General features: G+C 45.8%; 1 protein-coding gene across 19 annotated transcripts in view; it reads right to left on the reverse strand.

Moving 5' to 3' along the window:
* Positions 1-244: 244 nt before the first annotated feature.
* The window catches only part of ankhd1 (ankyrin repeat and KH domain containing 1), a 59,918-nt gene continuing 42,348 nt past the window's right edge, over positions 245-17,814 (reverse strand). For 15 of the 19 annotated variants that reach the window (XM_084085627.1, XM_084085626.1, XM_084085625.1 and 12 more), the window contains 17 exons: positions 16,988-17,163; positions 16,076-16,238; positions 15,333-15,428; positions 14,243-14,359; positions 13,832-14,000; positions 13,029-13,228; positions 11,491-11,864; positions 10,269-10,421; positions 8,638-8,787; positions 6,383-7,928; positions 5,755-5,944; positions 4,732-4,848; positions 3,677-3,919; positions 3,270-3,350; positions 2,110-2,294; positions 1,603-1,767; positions 245-928 (listed from right to left, as the gene is read on the reverse strand). In XM_084085627.1, the coding sequence (XP_083941753.1) occupies positions 869-928; positions 1,603-1,767; positions 2,110-2,294; positions 3,270-3,350; positions 3,677-3,919; positions 4,732-4,848; positions 5,755-5,944; positions 6,383-7,928; positions 8,638-8,787; positions 10,269-10,421; positions 11,491-11,864; positions 13,029-13,228; positions 13,832-14,000; positions 14,243-14,359; positions 15,333-15,428; positions 16,076-16,238; positions 16,988-17,163 (4,185 nt within the window). In that variant the 3' untranslated portion in view covers positions 245-868. The remainder of the gene's footprint in view (positions 929-1,602; positions 1,768-2,109; positions 2,295-3,269; positions 3,351-3,676; positions 3,920-4,731; positions 4,849-5,754; positions 5,945-6,382; positions 7,929-8,637; positions 8,788-10,268; positions 10,422-11,490; positions 11,865-13,028; positions 13,229-13,831; positions 14,001-14,242; positions 14,360-15,332; positions 15,429-16,075; positions 16,239-16,987; positions 17,164-17,814) is intronic. The other 4 variants (XM_084085634.1, XM_084085633.1, XM_084085632.1 and 1 more) reach the window with 1 other exon arrangement.

A 17,814-nucleotide genomic window follows, 5' to 3' on the forward strand; every position in this document is an offset into this window, starting at 1 on the left:
CGAGCCCTCATGACCCAGCTTTTCCGGCACCTCAGCTAATCAGTCATATATTTATTTAATTATATCAGTCATAAACACATATTCACAAACACTTCCACATTATTGTTCATTAATGTACAAAATATGTTTTTATACAAGGAGGTCTGATTCGTGTGTTCAGTTCATTTCATTATATCCAACTGCGCAGGGATAAACGGCAAACGCAGACAAAACTATTTCAGAAAAGAGCACACATACAAAGAAGTACTTTTCAATATTTTTATTGAATATTAAGGTAAATATTTCACATTAATACAGGCTACATAAAGTAGAGCCACTATACGACATGAAATTTACTCTCATTTTAACCCTTTTTAGTATGTAAACAATTATACATGTATTTACCACTCTAAAAGGTTTGATTTCTCTCTCTTTAGGTAATCATCAACTAGTTCTGGGCCGAGTTTAAATAGCTACGTCACGTTGAGCGCCCCCCGCAGCCCAAGAACGGTGTATGTGGGTTTAAGTCTCAAAAAAAAAAAAAGAAAAAAAAAGAAATGGCTAAACTACGCAGAGAATGTTTCCTGTTGAACAGGTAATCACGCATGTGTTTGCAGACATCATCAGGACTTTTGATAATAGCCCTCGCCGAATTTCTTGTTTCTTATCTGACATAGGCACATCAAAGAATGGTGTCAAGAGAATTTTTTCCAATTCTTCAACCGCTTGCTCTGCACTCTCTGGTCTCTACTAAAGTTAACATGTTGCAAATTTTATTTTTTCATTTTTTAAACTCTTTAAAACTTCGTCTCGGTTCGTCGGTTGGTACTTCAGGTTTTGCGCTGTTGGGTCATCATGCTGTGTGCGTTTTGATTGCTGTTGACGCCGTCTAGTTGACGTGGTTCAGGTGCACGTTGCCCACGTGAGGGGCCCAGGTACCGGGCCACACCTGGCAAGGACGAGAGGAGAAAGATGAGGCTTCCACCCTTCCACTATTAACCACTTAAACCCTCTATACTAAAACAGATCCGAGTTGCAGCTGTACTTGGCATGCTCTTCTTTCACTCACCACACCAAATCTCTTTGCCAAAAATGTCTATTTGCATGTTCCCCCCAGAATAGGGATGCAGAGGTTCAAGTGGTTAAAAGTGCAAGACACAACATTCAGTCACTAGATGTCACACTTTTGCATCAGAGGTGATGCAATCATGTTGGTTTGCAATATAGTAACGTGATGGCAACCAAAAATAACTTTAGAGGAAACAAATACCGTACCCAACAAAAACACATGGATAATGGCGGATACCAGCTTACGGCTTACAGAGATAAAGAAAATAATATTTCTCGAGTTTTGTCGAACCAACAAAGTTATACAAAATGATTTTTGCAAAACCACTACATTTTTAAGTGATTATTTCACAATCATGATACCTTTTTTTGGGGGGGAGGGAAGCAATACTTTTATTCCACCCCTTTTTAAAAGATCTGTGGATGCATTATTCTCTCTTTTACTAATCATTTAATAAAAAATGTTTTATTATCTTAATACCCTTTAAACGCCAACACAAGCTTTCTACCTGTGAACAGTGAACCAATGTGATGTGACGGACTGGATCAGGTTACCTGCTGTGGGTCAGAGTTGTCTGCGTTATTTGGGACCACTTTGATAATGGGGCTCCATGCTGGGTCGCCAGTGTGCAGGCCGTTGTACATCGGTCCTCCCGGGCCCTCTGCCATGGGAGGATGAGGGGGCAGCATGGTTCCTCCATACATCGACATAGGCATCCCCTGCAAAACACACATGGAGCTTAACGGTAAGGACCAAGAAAGGACAGTCATTTTGTATTTTAAAACAAAATGCCAGGGTTACTTTTGCTTGGATTTTCTGGAAGATTGAACATGCATTCTGTTGCTAGTTTGACCACTTTGAATACTCTTTAATCTTAAGATAATGAATAACGGAAAATAGGCTATCAGCACGACGTGTTGTAAGCTTGTGTATAGCCTATTTTTAGTGCATGGCATACTTTCATACTTCCATGGAATCCCAAATGACTGAAATCGGTCGTTGTGACTGAGAAGTTTAATCCGTGTGTGTGTGTGTGTGTGTGTGTGTGTGTACAAACCCACCTTGGGGAAGTCCATGTAGCTGTTGGGTAGATGCTGGGGCTGGTGGTAGTTGTTGGCGGGGTTAGCGATGCCCGTGTCGTCCTGCTCCATGGGCTGGTGCTGCGAGAAGGCTGACTGCTCCGCCTGCAGCTGAGGGTGCATCATGTGACTGCTCATCAGCGGCTGCGACCAGCCAGACATGGCCTCTGTCACAGCAAACACAAAGGAAGAGGGTGAGTATTCGCATGGTGGCAAAACCACACACATAAGACACCTTGTTTGTTGTCAATTTGTTTTGTTCTTTCAATTCTTTTCCCCTTTTTCTCCCAAATTTATAATAAGCTTTATTTTATAGCACCTTTCAACACAAAGATAAAAACCAATGCAATAACAATAAAGGTAGCTCTCCACCGCACCGACGTCAGCGGCGCTAAGTGTTTGAAAGCGTCTGTGGCTGAAAATCTGTGGGGAGGTGTGCATGCTGTCGTGTCGGGTCGCAAGTTCTAGGGAAGTGTCGACCAAAACTTGCTCAGTCGGCTACCGACAGCTACTGCCCGTCGGTAGCACTAGTAGCAGGGTGGTGGAGAGAGGGGGTAAAGGCTCCGTAGAGAAGTATACTTCTCGTCTGCTTCTGGTGCAGGAGCAAGCCTAGATAAGCCAGAGACATTGCCCGTCGCACATTTCAACTAGATACCATATGCTCAACTCTCAATAGGCTCTATGCACAGCAGCCACATTATCACTTCTTTCACAGGTGTTACCAATGATGCTAATGAAGGCTCTGTTCCATTTAGTGTAGCACAGTGGTTTCCACGACCCCCACAACTCTGAGTGTACAAATGGAACCAAATGGACACAATATCAGCACCCTGACTCTGTTTGACCAGAATGGAACAGAGCCTTCATTAGTATCATTGGTAACACCTGCGAATGTCTTCATAATATGGCTGATATGAATAGAGCCTATTCCTATAAAAAATAAAGCAGTACTACGACTAGTGCAAAAATACTCAGTGTTTTTGTTTTGGTCCAAGCTCTCTGAGGCAAGACTGTATGTCTGCAGGCTCCTGGTGTGGAGAGTTATTTCATCTGATTTCCGCTGACGCATGCGCACAACAGGGTGCCATCAGCAGACCGTTTTGCAATAGTTTGTGCGGTGTGGTGACCAGAATTTTGGGCACCTGAAAATCGGACATCATCCGACGTCGGACCCGACTGCCAGTGTGTAGTAGTCTGAAGTAGTCGGTTTGGTGGAGAGCCACCTTAATGGAAAACAAGAAATACATTAAAACTAAGAGGCCTGGGGGTTAAAAGCAGCTTTATACAGGTGCGTTTTCAGAAGGGATTTAAAAGAGGTGTAAAAAAAGTGGGTGAAATTATTGCATGCATAGCATGTAGAGGAACATGCCAATGTTTAACCTAAATTAAAATAAGTAAGATTACCTTCGGGTATTGGTTCTAAATATCAGTTTCAATATATTTCCGGTTAAGTGCCCATCCCTATAAACAAGCCCCCCCCCCCCCTTTATCGTGAACTCAACACTCCCAGCATCCCATAACAATTCTCTTCCAACATCACCGCTCTCACCGGAAGCACTGCCGACGCCGAAGGACCAGATGCCTCCCTGGCCGACCGGCGCCGTGTAGCTGGTGGTGAGGAGAGGCGGGTTGACCGAACCCGTCTGTCGGATCCGGGCGAGCCGCTCCGTGCCGATGGGAGGCGGGACCTTGCGGTCCTGCTGAGACGAGTTGCCCTGCTTGGGCTGCTGAGGGGGAGGGGCCACGGCCGAGGAGGACACGGTGGAGGAGGGAGGGGGCACCGGAGACTCTCCTGGTTGGGGAAGAACAGTTCAGTAAAGTGTTCAGCAAAACTATCAAAATCTGAGAGAACCTTGAACAAAATAAAACCACCAAATATGAGAATTCATTTATGGGGTTGCTCATCAATGCCATAAGTCATTGAGCAATCCAAACATCCAAAAGACTTTAGACTGTAGAGGGAAACCTAAATCCCAATCCCAAATCCATTATGCCCCATAATCTTCTGTGTATTTCTCAGAGACATTGTGTACACTCACGGATGTCAAACATCATTTCACATCACTGGTGTAAAACAATGGTATATATATATATGATCTCCTCACATCAGAAATGTCCCTTAACTGGGTTGTATTCATTCAGAAAGTTGAACTGGGCTGTGTTGTGAGCATTCAGATTGAACTGGGCTGTGATGTGAACATTCAGGTTGAACTGGGCTTTGATGTGAGCATTCAGATTGAACTGGGCTGTGATGTGAACATTCAGATTGAACTGGGCTGGGCTGTGATGTGAGCATTCAGATTGAACTGGGCTGTGATGTGAACATTCAGATTGAACAGGGCTGTGATGTGAACATTCAGATTGAACTGGGCTGTGATGTGAACATTCAGATTGAACCGGGCTGTGATGTGAGCATTCAGATTGAACTGGGCTGTGATTTGAACATTCAGATTGAACTGGGCTGGGCTGTGATGAGAGCATTCCGATTGAACTGGGCTGTGATGTGAACATTCAGATTGAACTGGGCTGTGATGTGAACATTCAGATTGAACTGGGCTTTGATGTGAGCATTCAGATTGAACTGGGCTGTGTTGTGAGCAATACCTGAGGAGGAGGCGCTCCAGGGATGAGGGGAGAAGTGCTGTCTGCTGAATGAGGGGGTTCCATGGCCGTGCAGATACACAGGGCTGCCAGAGATGCTGGTGGCATAGCTGGTCAGAGCTGCACACAGGGACAAGAACATGCACTTCATCACATCACAGAACGCATGGAAAAGGACAGTGGAGCTCAAAACAACACATTACCTTTTAACAACTTTCAACCTGGCGTCCATGTTTTGGGAATTTAATTATAGACAAAAATGGCCTGAAAAACATTTTTGGAGCAAAAATAGCAGATCATCGCGACTGCTGTTGAACATTACAGGACAATTCCAGCATTTATTTTTTCCCCTATGTGTCTGTTATCTCTTGGTGTAAATGAGAGTTATGAATTAAATATGGGGCAAATGTGTCGTTTGAATGTGAAAACTACAACTCACTATAAGCTCTAAATGCCTGAAATGAATTTTAATTTGTAATTACTGGTATTAAAGGGACGGCAATGAAATCGACAGAGAATATGGCAGTTAGCTGAAAAACAGTATCATTAATCACAAATTTATGTTGCGCAGCAATGGAAATATATTACCAGATTTGCCTCAGTAAATCCAATCCTCTAGGGATTTTATTGAAGCAAATAGAGAACACTACAGAATGGTCAAATGACGACCATACTTTATAATCCTACATTTTAATAGTTGAAGGAACAAGGGACATTTATTTGATCTGAACTACAGCGCTAACTACGAGACAACAGTGAGTGAACACGGCAGCTGCCTGTCTGCTATTCAGACGCACAATGCGTTGTGGATAAGGTAGGAAATCCTCCATCCCTTAGTGTTCGGTACTTTGTAGTGCACTTTGACAATCTTCATTTTATTTCAAAGTCCATTTTGTGCTTGTTGTGGAGTTTTTCAGATATAGGACTCAGGAATCTCACTTTAACACCAACAGATACAGAGAGATGAAGTTCAAATAAAAGTCTGAGTTGTCCTAACTGTGAAATCAAAAGAAAATCTTTTCGTACCGATGGGGCTGTTCACCATCCTCTGGGAGGCTGAGCGATAACCTGGGGCCTTGGAGCTGTCGGGTGGAGGCGGGGGCATCATGCTGTCCATCTGACCCATGCCCATGTAGGCTGGCGGGGCCGAGTAGGACTGCTCGGGTGGCGAGCGGGTGGGCAGGTGACACGCACCCCAAACTTGGTTGTTACCAACCTGCAAGAGACAAAAATACACCAAACAAAGAAATCAACAAGCTGCAACTTTGTTAACTTTTGGAGGCCATATTCTGTATTTTCTGCACAGAGATTAACTTAATACATTTTCTATTACATTTTCATTAAAAAATCAAATAAATGGGTTTTAGGGAGGGTATTTTTATATTGGAAAAATAGCAGATCAACAAGCGTGTAGATCAGCTATTTCTGTTCATTTATATTACTCTTAAATGGCTAATCAGACTAAACAAGTTAGTCAATTATGAAAAGGTCAATTCGAATTTTGTTCTATTTGCTGAAAAAATCTATGCTTCTTGATTATTCAATTAATCGAAAAATGTATCAATAGAATAATCTGCAAGAAACGGATCAATAGATGCAGCCGTAGCTGAGACCAGATTGTATATCTTCAGCACAGATGTGAACTTCCACTCACCTGACTGTTGTTGTCAAAGATACTGCTGAAGTTGAAAAGGCCTGCAGGTCCAAAGTTGGGGGGAATTTGCTGAGGCTTGGCCGCGCTGGGGACGTGCTGCATCTGGGAACCGTTCATCATGCCCATGTTAGAGGACACCTGATGGGGGCCCTGCTGCTGCTGCGGGGGCAGATTCGAGGGCTGGTTAGCCTGGCTCTGGGTCTGTTGTTTAGGCGGTTCTTGTTGAGCGTTGAGGGGCACAAACACAGACTGCTGCTGCTCAGCAAGGGAGTAGTAGGCACCCTGAGGCTGCATTCGATGGGAGACTCTAGGAGCCGGTGCCGAGAAGTGGGGTACGGTATTGTTGGGGTGCGTGACGGCGTGCGAGAGGACCGGCACCGCGGGGGCCGACGAGATGTGGGAGCTGACCTGTGGGGCGAGGAGGGGAGGCGGGGCGTCAGAGGAGGGCGCGGCAGAGGTGGGAGGGGGAGGCAACTGCTGCCGGGGCTCCGGCTTGGGGGGCAGCGCCATGGCGGGGGCGGGGAAACCCACAGAACTGACACTGTCACTGGCGGAGACGGGCTGGCTCTCCAGGGGCAGGGAGGGCTTCTCTTTTCCAGGAGCGCCGGCGGCCTCCGTCTTGAGGGGCGGCTGGATGGGGGGCTGCTGCGTCACAGGTCCGACAGGGGGCTGTGGGGCGACGGGGGCGGTCGTAGCCGTGCTGTGGTGGCCGGGAGAGCCTGCGCCTCGCACCGCGCTGCTGCCGCTAGGAGCCGTGGCGGAGGTGGTGGACACGGGGTTGAGTCCGGCCGGCTTGGGGTCTGGCGCGAAGAGCTGTTTTCTGACGGAAGAGGGCGTGGGCACGCTGGGCTGTGAGCTGTAAGGGGCGGGGGGGTTGGGGGGTGTGTGTGGCGAGGCCGCCGCCGCGGTGGATGTGTGTGCGTTGGGGGCGCTGGTGATGACCGGGGAACCCGCGGAGCCGGCAGTAACGCTGTGCTCGCTGTGGGTGGACGAGTTGGAACGGGCCTGCTGGCCCGCACTGCCGCCGGCGCCGCTGCCACTCCCGCCGTTGTGCTTGGGGGAGCTGTTGGCGCTGCCGGGACTCACGGGCCGCACGGGGAACGGTCCCCAGGTGCTGGCGGCGGGCGAGAAGGTGCCACCGAACTGGGCCATGGGCAGACGAGGGTGTCGGATCTGATGCATGGTCTGAGCAGCCAGCAGAGCCAGCTGGGGGTGAGCGTAGGCCAGGGGCAGGGACACAGGGAAGGGCTGCCTCACACCGGACGACAGCCCCTTGCCCATCTTACCCCCGGCCTGAGAGGACGACGAAGATGACGATGAGGAGGATTGGAAGGAGACCCCCGTGGAGGTGACGAGAGAGGAGAGCGCCTTGGGGCCGACGGAGCCGCTGGTGGCGCCCGCGGAGGTGGGGAAGGGGGTGGAGGAGGTCTTTGAGCCCGGGGCTCTGATGTGGTTGCGGGGGATCAGGTCTTCCAGCTCCTTGGCCGGGTCTTGGATCAGAGCGTTGATGAGTTGGACCGCGTGCCTCGTGGACTCCGTGCCACCTCTGAAACACCACCACACACACACACACACACACACACACTAATTAGGAGACTGAAGTGGTCCAAAGTAAAGAGAAGGACATGCAACACAGGTCTCCAGTCGTAACCGAACCAGGGTATATCGAATATGTGGTTGTCACACTATCCGGTCTTAAGGCCAATATATGCTCCTTCCGAAGACTTCGTAAAGGGAGATGATTTAACTACAAATTCAGACATTACTAAGACATTCAGAACTTCTGATGGGCGGTCTCAGAACCTTTTCTCAGAAAAAAATCCATGTGGAACCCATGATCCACATGGGACCGGTGGTATGAGTACGAGTCATCCATGACATATCTGTGATGTATATTGATCAGCACCCCTTTGACTTGCATTATGAAATTGAAGATAAATATTTTAAAAAATGATAAAACATGTGAAAAAGTGGAGGTACGTCTGTGGCCTACTGGCAGTGTGCACAAGACATTTGGCACTGATCGGTCCAGCGGTTTGCGAGATTGTCTCCGGACACACAGACCCTCATATAGACGGCTACACTCCTGCAGAGCCACGCCGTAAAAAATACTTTGTCATTCTTCTGTTTTAAACAACTGGGGATTTGATAAAGGCTAGACACAGGATACTATTGACTGTTCTACTTTTTTAGATTGTCACTTTATCACTTATCAGCAGTTGCCTTTACTGTCCACCAGAGGGCTCCCGTCCTACCTTATGGTGATCATCCTCTCTCCGTTCTTGTCTTTCTGTTTGTCCACGTCGATGTGAGCGCCGGTCACGTCCTGGATGGCTGTGATGTTGCAGCCCCCTCGGCCCATGATCCGAGACACCACCGAGGCGGGGACAGACAGCTTCTTAGATCTGACACAGAAAACCAGAGAACAGAGAATTAATTTATTTGTATTGCGCGTTTCCAAACAAGGTTACAAAGTGCTTTACAGAACAAGGTAATAAAAACAAAGCGGCAAACAGCAAAGTAAAATCTGAATACATTACAACAATAATAGACACTTGACTTAGAAGTGTGTTTCCAGAAGGCACTGATTTTGCTAGCCTTACATCCTCAGGTAGGAGGGCGTTCCAAAGCCTAGGCGCCCCGGGCCGCAAAAGTAAGGATGTGAGTTTCAGGAGCGACCAGGAGCGACCAGGAGGGCCCTACCTGAGGATCTAAGGCCACGCACTTGCTTATAAAGGGACCAGCATATCCGAAATGTGACTGGCAATGCAGGGCTTTATGCAAAGTAATCAGTAAGATCTTAAAATCGCTTCTGAAGCTCACAGGCAACCAGCTGAGAGCAGCCAAGATGGGTGTGATATGGTCACTTTTTTCTAGCAGCAGAATTCTGTACCAACTGGAGACAGGATTCTTTTGCCGAGGCCAAAGTAAATTACAGTAAGCGTGATGAGATCAAAGCATGAATGACCTTTTTACGGTCTTAATTTTGGCAATATTCCTCAACTGGAAGTAACAAGACTGAACAACGCTTGTTACTTACAGTAGTAGGTGTAGTAAGGCGTGGTAATTAAAGGATAGATCGGGATCAAAAAGTCACACCCAGGTTACGGGCCGCATGCTTAACATTGAGAGACAAGGTACCGAGCTCTGACTGGAAGGAGTGGGTGGAATAAAATAATCTCCGATTTTGCCTCATTTACCTGGAGTAAGTTCTGTGACAGGTAGTGGTTTGAATGGGTCGGTATTTGATCGTGTCTGTGCCGATTTTCTGATAACAGAGCTCTGTGTGCGTCCACATGGATTAAAGCTAAATCAAATCTCACGACTGAAAATGTTTGTACGGTCAAGTCCTAATGTGCGATTTGTGAAACATTATGAAAGGAGCCCCCCCCCACACTAGCATGAATTCCTAAACAATTAAAATGATGATGCTTTAGTAATATTGCTCCTACTGTTCTTCATACTGCCAACCAGGTGAAGAAATCCCAGATTGAGGCTTTAACCTTTGCTTTTGTATGAAATACCCATATTGCTTTGACCACTTCAAATGCTCTAATCTTAAAATAATAACCGGAAATAGCCCTTCTACAAGCTCTCAATGCGGAGAGCTTGTAGATCGGCTATTTTTGCCGCAAGAAATGCTTCCATAGAAGACACGCACGCTGGCTTGTATGGAATCCAAATGACTGAAATCAGTCATGGCCACTGAGAACTTTAATCCATGCGTCCCTCAAGGTATGATAAAAGACGAAGGATTTCCAAGTCAGGACAATGGCGTGTTGCCCTTATTTGCTCTTGCAAATGAGAGCCAGGTGTGTCGGAGCTGTACGTACGAGGAGTTATTGGGATCAATGACAAAAGCGAGCTAATGAGTTTGCTTACTGACCTTCTGACGACCTCTTTCCAGCCCTCCTCTCTCTTCTGGCCTCGCTTGGGGCTGGTGAGGCTGAGCTTGCTGTTGGGGGAGGTGACGGGCAGAGACATGGTCTTGAATGGAGACGGCAGAGAGCTGAGGGTCGACTCGCTCGTATCGGGAGCTCTGAGGGAAGCGAGAAGACAAGGTAGAGTTCAAATAGTGAATGGATAAAGGATGTGTCCCCTTTAGGTTGCTGTTGGGGTATTGGCCCGAGTACATTTTCACAGGCCTAGAATGTCGTCTCCTGCATTTAATAAATCCAAACATGGAGGGTCGCGCTCAGAAATAAAAATCCATATTCATCAAAGTCCATATTCATCAGCACCGATGAAGGCTATCCAGCCAAAAGTCTGGTCTCATTCATCTCGACTCATGCTCATAAAACATTTGGAAAATACGTTCTCATATAATCAGTTTCTCGGCTGAGTGTTCCTCTTACAGGCGCTCGCGCTTCCTTGAGTCATGCTCACACAGTTCCTTTCACGCAGCTCTAGGGTATTTATTATGATGAACGTCCTACTCGTCTGCTTTTGAAATAAAGGAGGAGTTGAGACATGCGTGTCCTTCGTTTAGGGACGCACTACAGGAGGTCACCTTTATGCATGTGTCTTTGCTAATCCATTTCACAGCACCAATGTCACGCCCAGGAATCAAACCCAGGTCTCCTGCACAGGAAGGGCCACTAAAGCCAAACATCTGATCCACTAGCCTAATCGCTGATTGCGAACGCAGCGGAAGGAGGTGCGCCGCCAAGTGAGCTTACTATGAAACCGTGCTCGGGTTGTGTGTCTGTGTGCACTGCCTGTGTGCAGCCGCGCCCCCATGTGACTCACGCTCTCATTGGCTGCTGACAGATCTCAGAGTGCACTGCTGAAATCCGCCTGCCCCTGGGTGACTAAGTAATTACAATCCTCTGAGAGAAATATAGCAGCTACAGTCAAAAATAACACATCTAAAAGCATCTACACAAGTTCATCTATTGGGATATCTAAGAATTCCATGTCATTTGTGCATATTCAGGCCGAATGGCAAGTTGAAAACGCCTTAGTTTGAGGACAGTTTGAGAAAGCTGCGTTCGCTTCCCGCGTTAGCGCGTCTTACTTGTATATAAAAAATAATCGACAGAATAATCTCAAAGAAAATAATCGCAGCCCTGACGCGTCACTAAACGCTGCGGCATCGACCGACTCACTTTTGCGTAGGTTTGGAGATGGAGACCGTGACCTTGTCCGCCTTGCTGTCGTTGTACGGCGGCGCGATGGCGGAGGGGGGGCAGTGCCTCTTCTCTGGGCCGGGCGGGAGCGTCTGAGAGTGGGGGGGGGCCATTCCCGACGGGGCCGAGGAAGAGGAGGAAGAGGAAGATGAGGAGGACGAGGAGGAGGACGAGGGGAGATCGGGGAGGTAGTTGAGCTCCTGGCTCTTGCCCCCGCTGCTGCTGCTCTCGCTGGCGCAGTCGGTGCTGTCCAGGGGGTCCGAGTCGCTGGTGCCTCCCGTCACCCCCCCGCCCCCGCCCCGCGGCTCTCCGTGGATCTTGTTCTTATCCGCCTTGTGCTGCGCTAGCGCCACCTGGCGGGGTTAGGAGTGGACAGAAACACAAGTCAAGTTTAACCCATTAAAGACCTGAAGAAGCATCGGGGTCATTTTTGGATTTGAGCTAAAAAGCATTATTTTACACTTTGGCTATTCAAAAATAGCAGATATACAAGCTTTTGAAAAATTGAGAAAATGTGTGCAAATTAATATATTTATATTCTTTTAAAGCGAACATTTGTAACTCAAATCTTTGCTTCTGGGGGGTCCCTGGAACAACATATTTTGAGATGGGGGTCGGCGGCCAAATACATATCATTTTGGGGGTCCTTGACATGAAAAAGTTTGAGAACCACTGATATAGAAACATAAGTTTTTCAGAAAACTGTTAGGATTTAGAAAACATTTTTAAGAATTGCCTCAGGTCTTAATGGGTTAACTTCTCCCCAGACCACTGATATAGAATGGAAGACAGTGTGTTTATGGCAAGCTTACGATTGTATATCACGCGCCGTGTGCACATCTGTAACTTTCACCAGCAAAAAAATAAACATATTTTAGCAATGACTTTAATACAAATATATATCTCGTATCGAACAATTTGACCATGCATTTAATCGGATATCGGACAAAATTGCATAATCATGCAATCGATTTGACCGATTATTGATCATTTTGTATATCGTTGCTGTCCGGCAGGAACCAGCTAACTCCATTTTTCCGCTTTTGCATTTTTTTTCCATAAATCAGTGCTATTGAACACCCTTTACGTCTGTGTGTTGGTAAAACAAATATCGAACCAATGAAAAGTATTAAAAAGCGCTTCTGACAAAACCAGCTAACTCCTCAAACTTTCTGCTAAACTCCAGCAAAGGGGGGTGGAGTTAGCTGGTTTTGCTGACTCCAGGCTCCAACCTCATTGTGAGCTTGGAGATCCATTCAGCTGTTCTTATCAATGACGAACAAAACCTCCTAACACCACTTTTTTTCCCCCCCATTTCCTGAAAAATGAACATTTTGGAGTTAGGTGGTTCCTGCCGGACAGCAGAGATATATTGATTATATTGACTAGTTCGATTAACTGTTGCACCCTATATCGTCGTCAGCTGGAAACCGTCAACAAAAGGCTGTCATCTGCCAGGCATAATTTCACTAATAAAACTGTAAAAAAAAAAAAAAAAAAAAAAACATGGCGGTTACCTGCGGGTCTTGTAATATGATTGGTTCGTTGGGCGAGGAGTCCTTGGTCTTGTTCTTCTTGCTCTTGCGGTTGGCGCTGGGCGCGGCGGCTACGCTGGCTCGCTTCTTCCCGAAAGCGGTGGTGAAAGTGGTGGAGGTGGCAGATATGCCGATGGTGGTGGTGGTGGTGGCACTGGGAGGCTCGATGGGAACGTCTGCTTCTGTGTGTGGGAGAGAGAGGGTGTCGAATTGTTTAATGCAACAAAAAGTGCTGTTAACTCGTTCATTTGCACATGGACCTTAACGGAGTCCTACGGAGTATGGACACGTCTGGTTAAATTCAGATTCAATGTTGAGGCTAAAACCGGGTGGGAACAATTCAGAAATGTAAAAAGAAATGACTGCATTGCAGAACCAATAGGCTATATGCACAGCAGCCATATTGGAAGGAAATTGGGCCTTCACAGGTGTTACCAATGATACTAATGAAGGCTCTGTTCCATTTAGTGTAGCACGGTGGTTCTCAACTTTCTAATTTCAAGGACTCCCATAACTCTGAGAGTGTACAAATGGAACCAAATGGACCCTTACGGGTCCATTTGGTTCCATTTGTACACTCTCAGAGTTACACACCCGTAAGGGGCCATTTGGAACCCCCTCAAGGAACCATGAGGGTCCCTGGACCACACTTTGAGACCAGAATGGAACAGAGCCTTAATTAGTATTATTGGTAACACCTGTTAAGGAAGTAAGAAGAGCCCTCAAGTCTTAGAAAAGCCCAAACCAGCAGGTTGGGAGAGAGGCTTTTTCGATCCATTCTTTACCTTCAGCAGAGTCCTCCTTCAGCTCCTGCATCTCGGCGTACTCGTCCTTCGTCTTCTGCTCCTCCTCCTCCTCCTGCTTCCTCTTCTGCTCCTCCTTCTTCTTCTTGCGTTTCTCCTTGCGCTTCTCCCGCTTGGCGGCCAAGGCCTGCTTCTTGCTCTCCTCTCTTGACTGTTGTGCCGAAAACACATTCAACACGCGGTTCAGGGTGAGCGGAAATAAATAGCAGATCTGCAAGCTCACAATGCGACGTGTTGTGAGCTTATAGATTTTTTTTTTATTATCATTATTTTTTTTTAAACATGCGCTTCGCGATTATTCAATTAATGAAAAAAGTAAAATCAGTAGAATGCTAAATACTGAGAAAATAATGGTGCAGCCCTAAAAGCTAGTCCAGGTCTCCATTGTTTTACCTTCTCCAGGTCCAGCTCCTTGAGCAGGATGCTAGCGTTCTTGTTGGCCTCGGCTGCCTGCTGGTCTTTGGCTTTGACGATGGTCTCCATGCACTGGTGGCACTTCTTCAACAGCTCCTGGAAAAGCAGGGTTAATAGTGATGCACCGATTGTGGGACGATTTCTCAAATACTCTCATTGGCTGATACTGATATTTTGTTATTTAATGACCCATTAGAGCCCTGGCAAAACAAGTCTAGGGTTAGGGTTATTCTGCCTTCATTACATTTAGCAATATACAGAATAAAAGGAACTGCTTCAATTGCAACATTCTTTCACATAATGAACAATGAACAGATAAAAGTGGATCTTTCAAACAGATTATCATTAGCGATGCAATATATTTATATATATTTATCCGTCACTACCACTGGTAAATTAAATCAGCCAATGTGCATTGGCAATGTGCATAAACATATAGCCTTAAGCAACAGCTTTTATTAACATTATTTCACATAACCAACAATGAATCAGAATTATGTAAGCAATGCAATATATAATAATGGATATATTTTTATATAATTATCGGTCACTACCATTTCTGAATTAAAACTTATTAGCAATGTCCCGTTTGTATTCAATAAAAAGGTCCAATTCCTACATTGAACCAATATATTGGTACAAGTGCAATGCTAATGTTCCATTCCTGGGGAGGGCAATTGCTAATGAATGTACATACATTTACTGGCAGGAAGCCAGTCATCATTCAAAAGGCCCTGTATGGTTTTTAAAGGCCTAGTCAGTGGCTCATTACATTTAATCAGAACAAATAGTTGCAGTCAGGAAGAAAGCTCTTATCTCCACATTTAAACTTTTTGTGTTTTTTGCAAATTAATGCCCTACTTGATCATACTACAGCGTCACACAAAAGTATCAAAATGAGCAGATCCGCAAGCTCGAAACGTGGCGCGAAGCGACACGTTTCGAGCTTGTAGATCTGCTACTTTTCATACTTTTGAATTTAAATCCTGAAAAGTAACAGCTTTGGAGACAAAATACTCTATTCCTGTGTGGTGTGTTAATACATATAAAGGTGTCCCCTCCATCCTACCTTGTCAGCGATGGTGGCGATGTATCTCATGCACTCGATATCTGAAGGAAACTGGTTGACCTCCTTCACTAAGTACTGCACCACCTTCACGTGACCCTGGAAACGTTCAAAGTCGAATTGATTAGACACCAGAGCCATGTTCCACCAATAACACTTTATGCCACTGGACAGGATGAAGAATCACATGTTGGAGTCATATGTTGGGACGGCAGCGCTCGTTTTCCACTAATTAGCCTGACCCCCTAAGGACAAGGCAAGTAGTCAGCATGGCATTAGAGCTGTCACGATCATGACAAGTTAATCGACGATAAATGTGCAACTAATGATTTGATATACGTTTTTGGCATTGAAAATGGGAACATAATAAATAAAAATGACATTTCTATTTGTCTTTTAGGCTATGTAAACTAAAATTGCACAGGGGAGACATGACAAATAGCTTGATAGCAATTTTTCTTTTCTATAAGCAGTGTGTAGATCTGCTATCAGTGTTTTGTTTTTTTTATTCTTCGAAAATAACGTTTTTTCCCCAAAATTCCCTAAGAGTCGGTTTTAAGCGCTTAAGAGATTGGACAATGACGTGGAAGCAATGATGGAAATATGACATTTCTGTTCATTTCATCCAGCTGTTTTCATAAGATGAATAAAAAAAAAAGTAATCAATAGAATATTCAGTAAGAACATTATCGAGAGTCGTAGCCCTACACCACATCAAATGTTTTTTTTGTGTGTTGAGAGCGAACCTTGCGAAAGGCAGCCATGAGCGGGGTGATCTTGCGGTTATCGGCTGCGTCCACGTCCGCACTGTCGTGCACCAGGAGCTGGACCACGTCAAAATGGCCGCCGTTGGCCGCCAGCCAGAGAGGCGTGTTCCCTTTCTTGTTGCGCACGTCGATGTGAGCACCCCTGGAAGGAGAGGAGGCGGTTATCATGGGTAAGATGTCAAGGAAGCCCACAAAACATGTATGACTGTATGCCAGAGGGCCTTCATGCGAGGAGAGAGAAGCCTGAGTTATGCGTTATTGCATACCGAAAATAGTCGATCTACAAGCTCACAATTTGTCTCGGCGATGGGCGACAGCGGTGTGCAACCAAGTATAAATCAGGCTATAGTGGGATGAAACGCCAAGAGGAGAACTCCATTCTAGGCACAGTAGGCAGTGGTGGAAGAAGTACTATTCGTTTTACTTAACCCATTAAGACCTGAAGCCGATTCTACATGTCTCCTAAATCCCAACAGTATTCTTAAAAACGTACGTTTCTATATCTCTCTTTTTTCATGTCAAGGACCCCCAAAATGATATGTTTTTGGCCGCGGACCCCCATCTCAAAATATTTGGTTCCAGGGACCCCCCAGAAGCAAAGATTCGAGTTAAAAATCGCTTTAAAATAATACATATTCACAGATTTGCACATTTTCTCAATTTTTCAAAAATAGCAGATCTACAAGCTCATAGTGTGGCACTCGGTGCCGCGTTATGGGCTTGTAGATCTGCTATTTTTGAATAGCCAAAGAAATCTAAACACAGATGCGTTCCAGGTCTTAATGGGTTAAAGTATAAAAAAACATGAGTAAATGTACTTAGTTACTTTCTACCCGTGATTCTAGACAAAGCAAGATAACGTGCTTGTTTGCAGCAGCATGAAGCACTCACCTGTTGATGAGCAACTCGCAGAACTTGTAGTGACCTTTATCGGCGGCGATGGTGAGCGCGGTGTCTCGAGACGAGGGGACGGGGGGAGCATTGACGTCGGCCCCTTTGTCCAGCAGCACCCGGCCCACCTCTGCGTAGCCCCCCGACGCCGCCTCCATGAGAGGGGTGAGACCCGTCTAATGGAGAGGAGAGGAGAACCATTCAATGATCAAAACCACACAATGCCATTTGTATAAACAGCAGGAAGACGCGGATTGTTTCGCACAACTCCAATTTAGGCATTAAAGCAGAAGCTCTTATCCAGAGCGACTTGATGATAAGCACATAACAAATAAATCAAATGCAGAGAGAGACAGTGTTAGTGCGCCGGTAAACTAGGATCCGATGTAAACCAAGAACCTAGCATCAGTCTAAATGCTATCTAAATGCCCTTAATTAGACACTTTAACAATAGGGTTCGTTAGCAGAAGCGACACTGCTAACCGTGATGGATGAAATCCTTGTTTATTACATTTTCTATTGTTGTTGTTGTGGGTAATAACAAGTGTTTTTATTCTTGGTGTAGTTATTCACCCATCTACAGACTGTCAAGCACCAAACAATGTTTTTATTTGTGTGTGTGTGTGTGTGTGTGTGTGTGTGTGTGTGTGTGTGTGTGTGTGTGTGTGTGTGTGTGTGTGTGTGTGTGTGTGTGTGTGTGTGTGTGTGTGTGCATACACACACATATATATATTTGTGTCCTTTGTTTTGCAACGTGTCTGAGCTGTTTGTGTGAACTGCAACCTAAATTACATATTAACCTTGTGGTCAAAGAAAAAAACAATTGG

Source organism: Gymnoscopelus microlampas (assembly GCF_963454915.1).
Source record: "Gymnoscopelus microlampas genome assembly, chromosome: 18".
Classification (NCBI taxonomy): domain Eukaryota; kingdom Metazoa; phylum Chordata; class Actinopteri; order Myctophiformes; family Myctophidae; genus Gymnoscopelus; species Gymnoscopelus microlampas.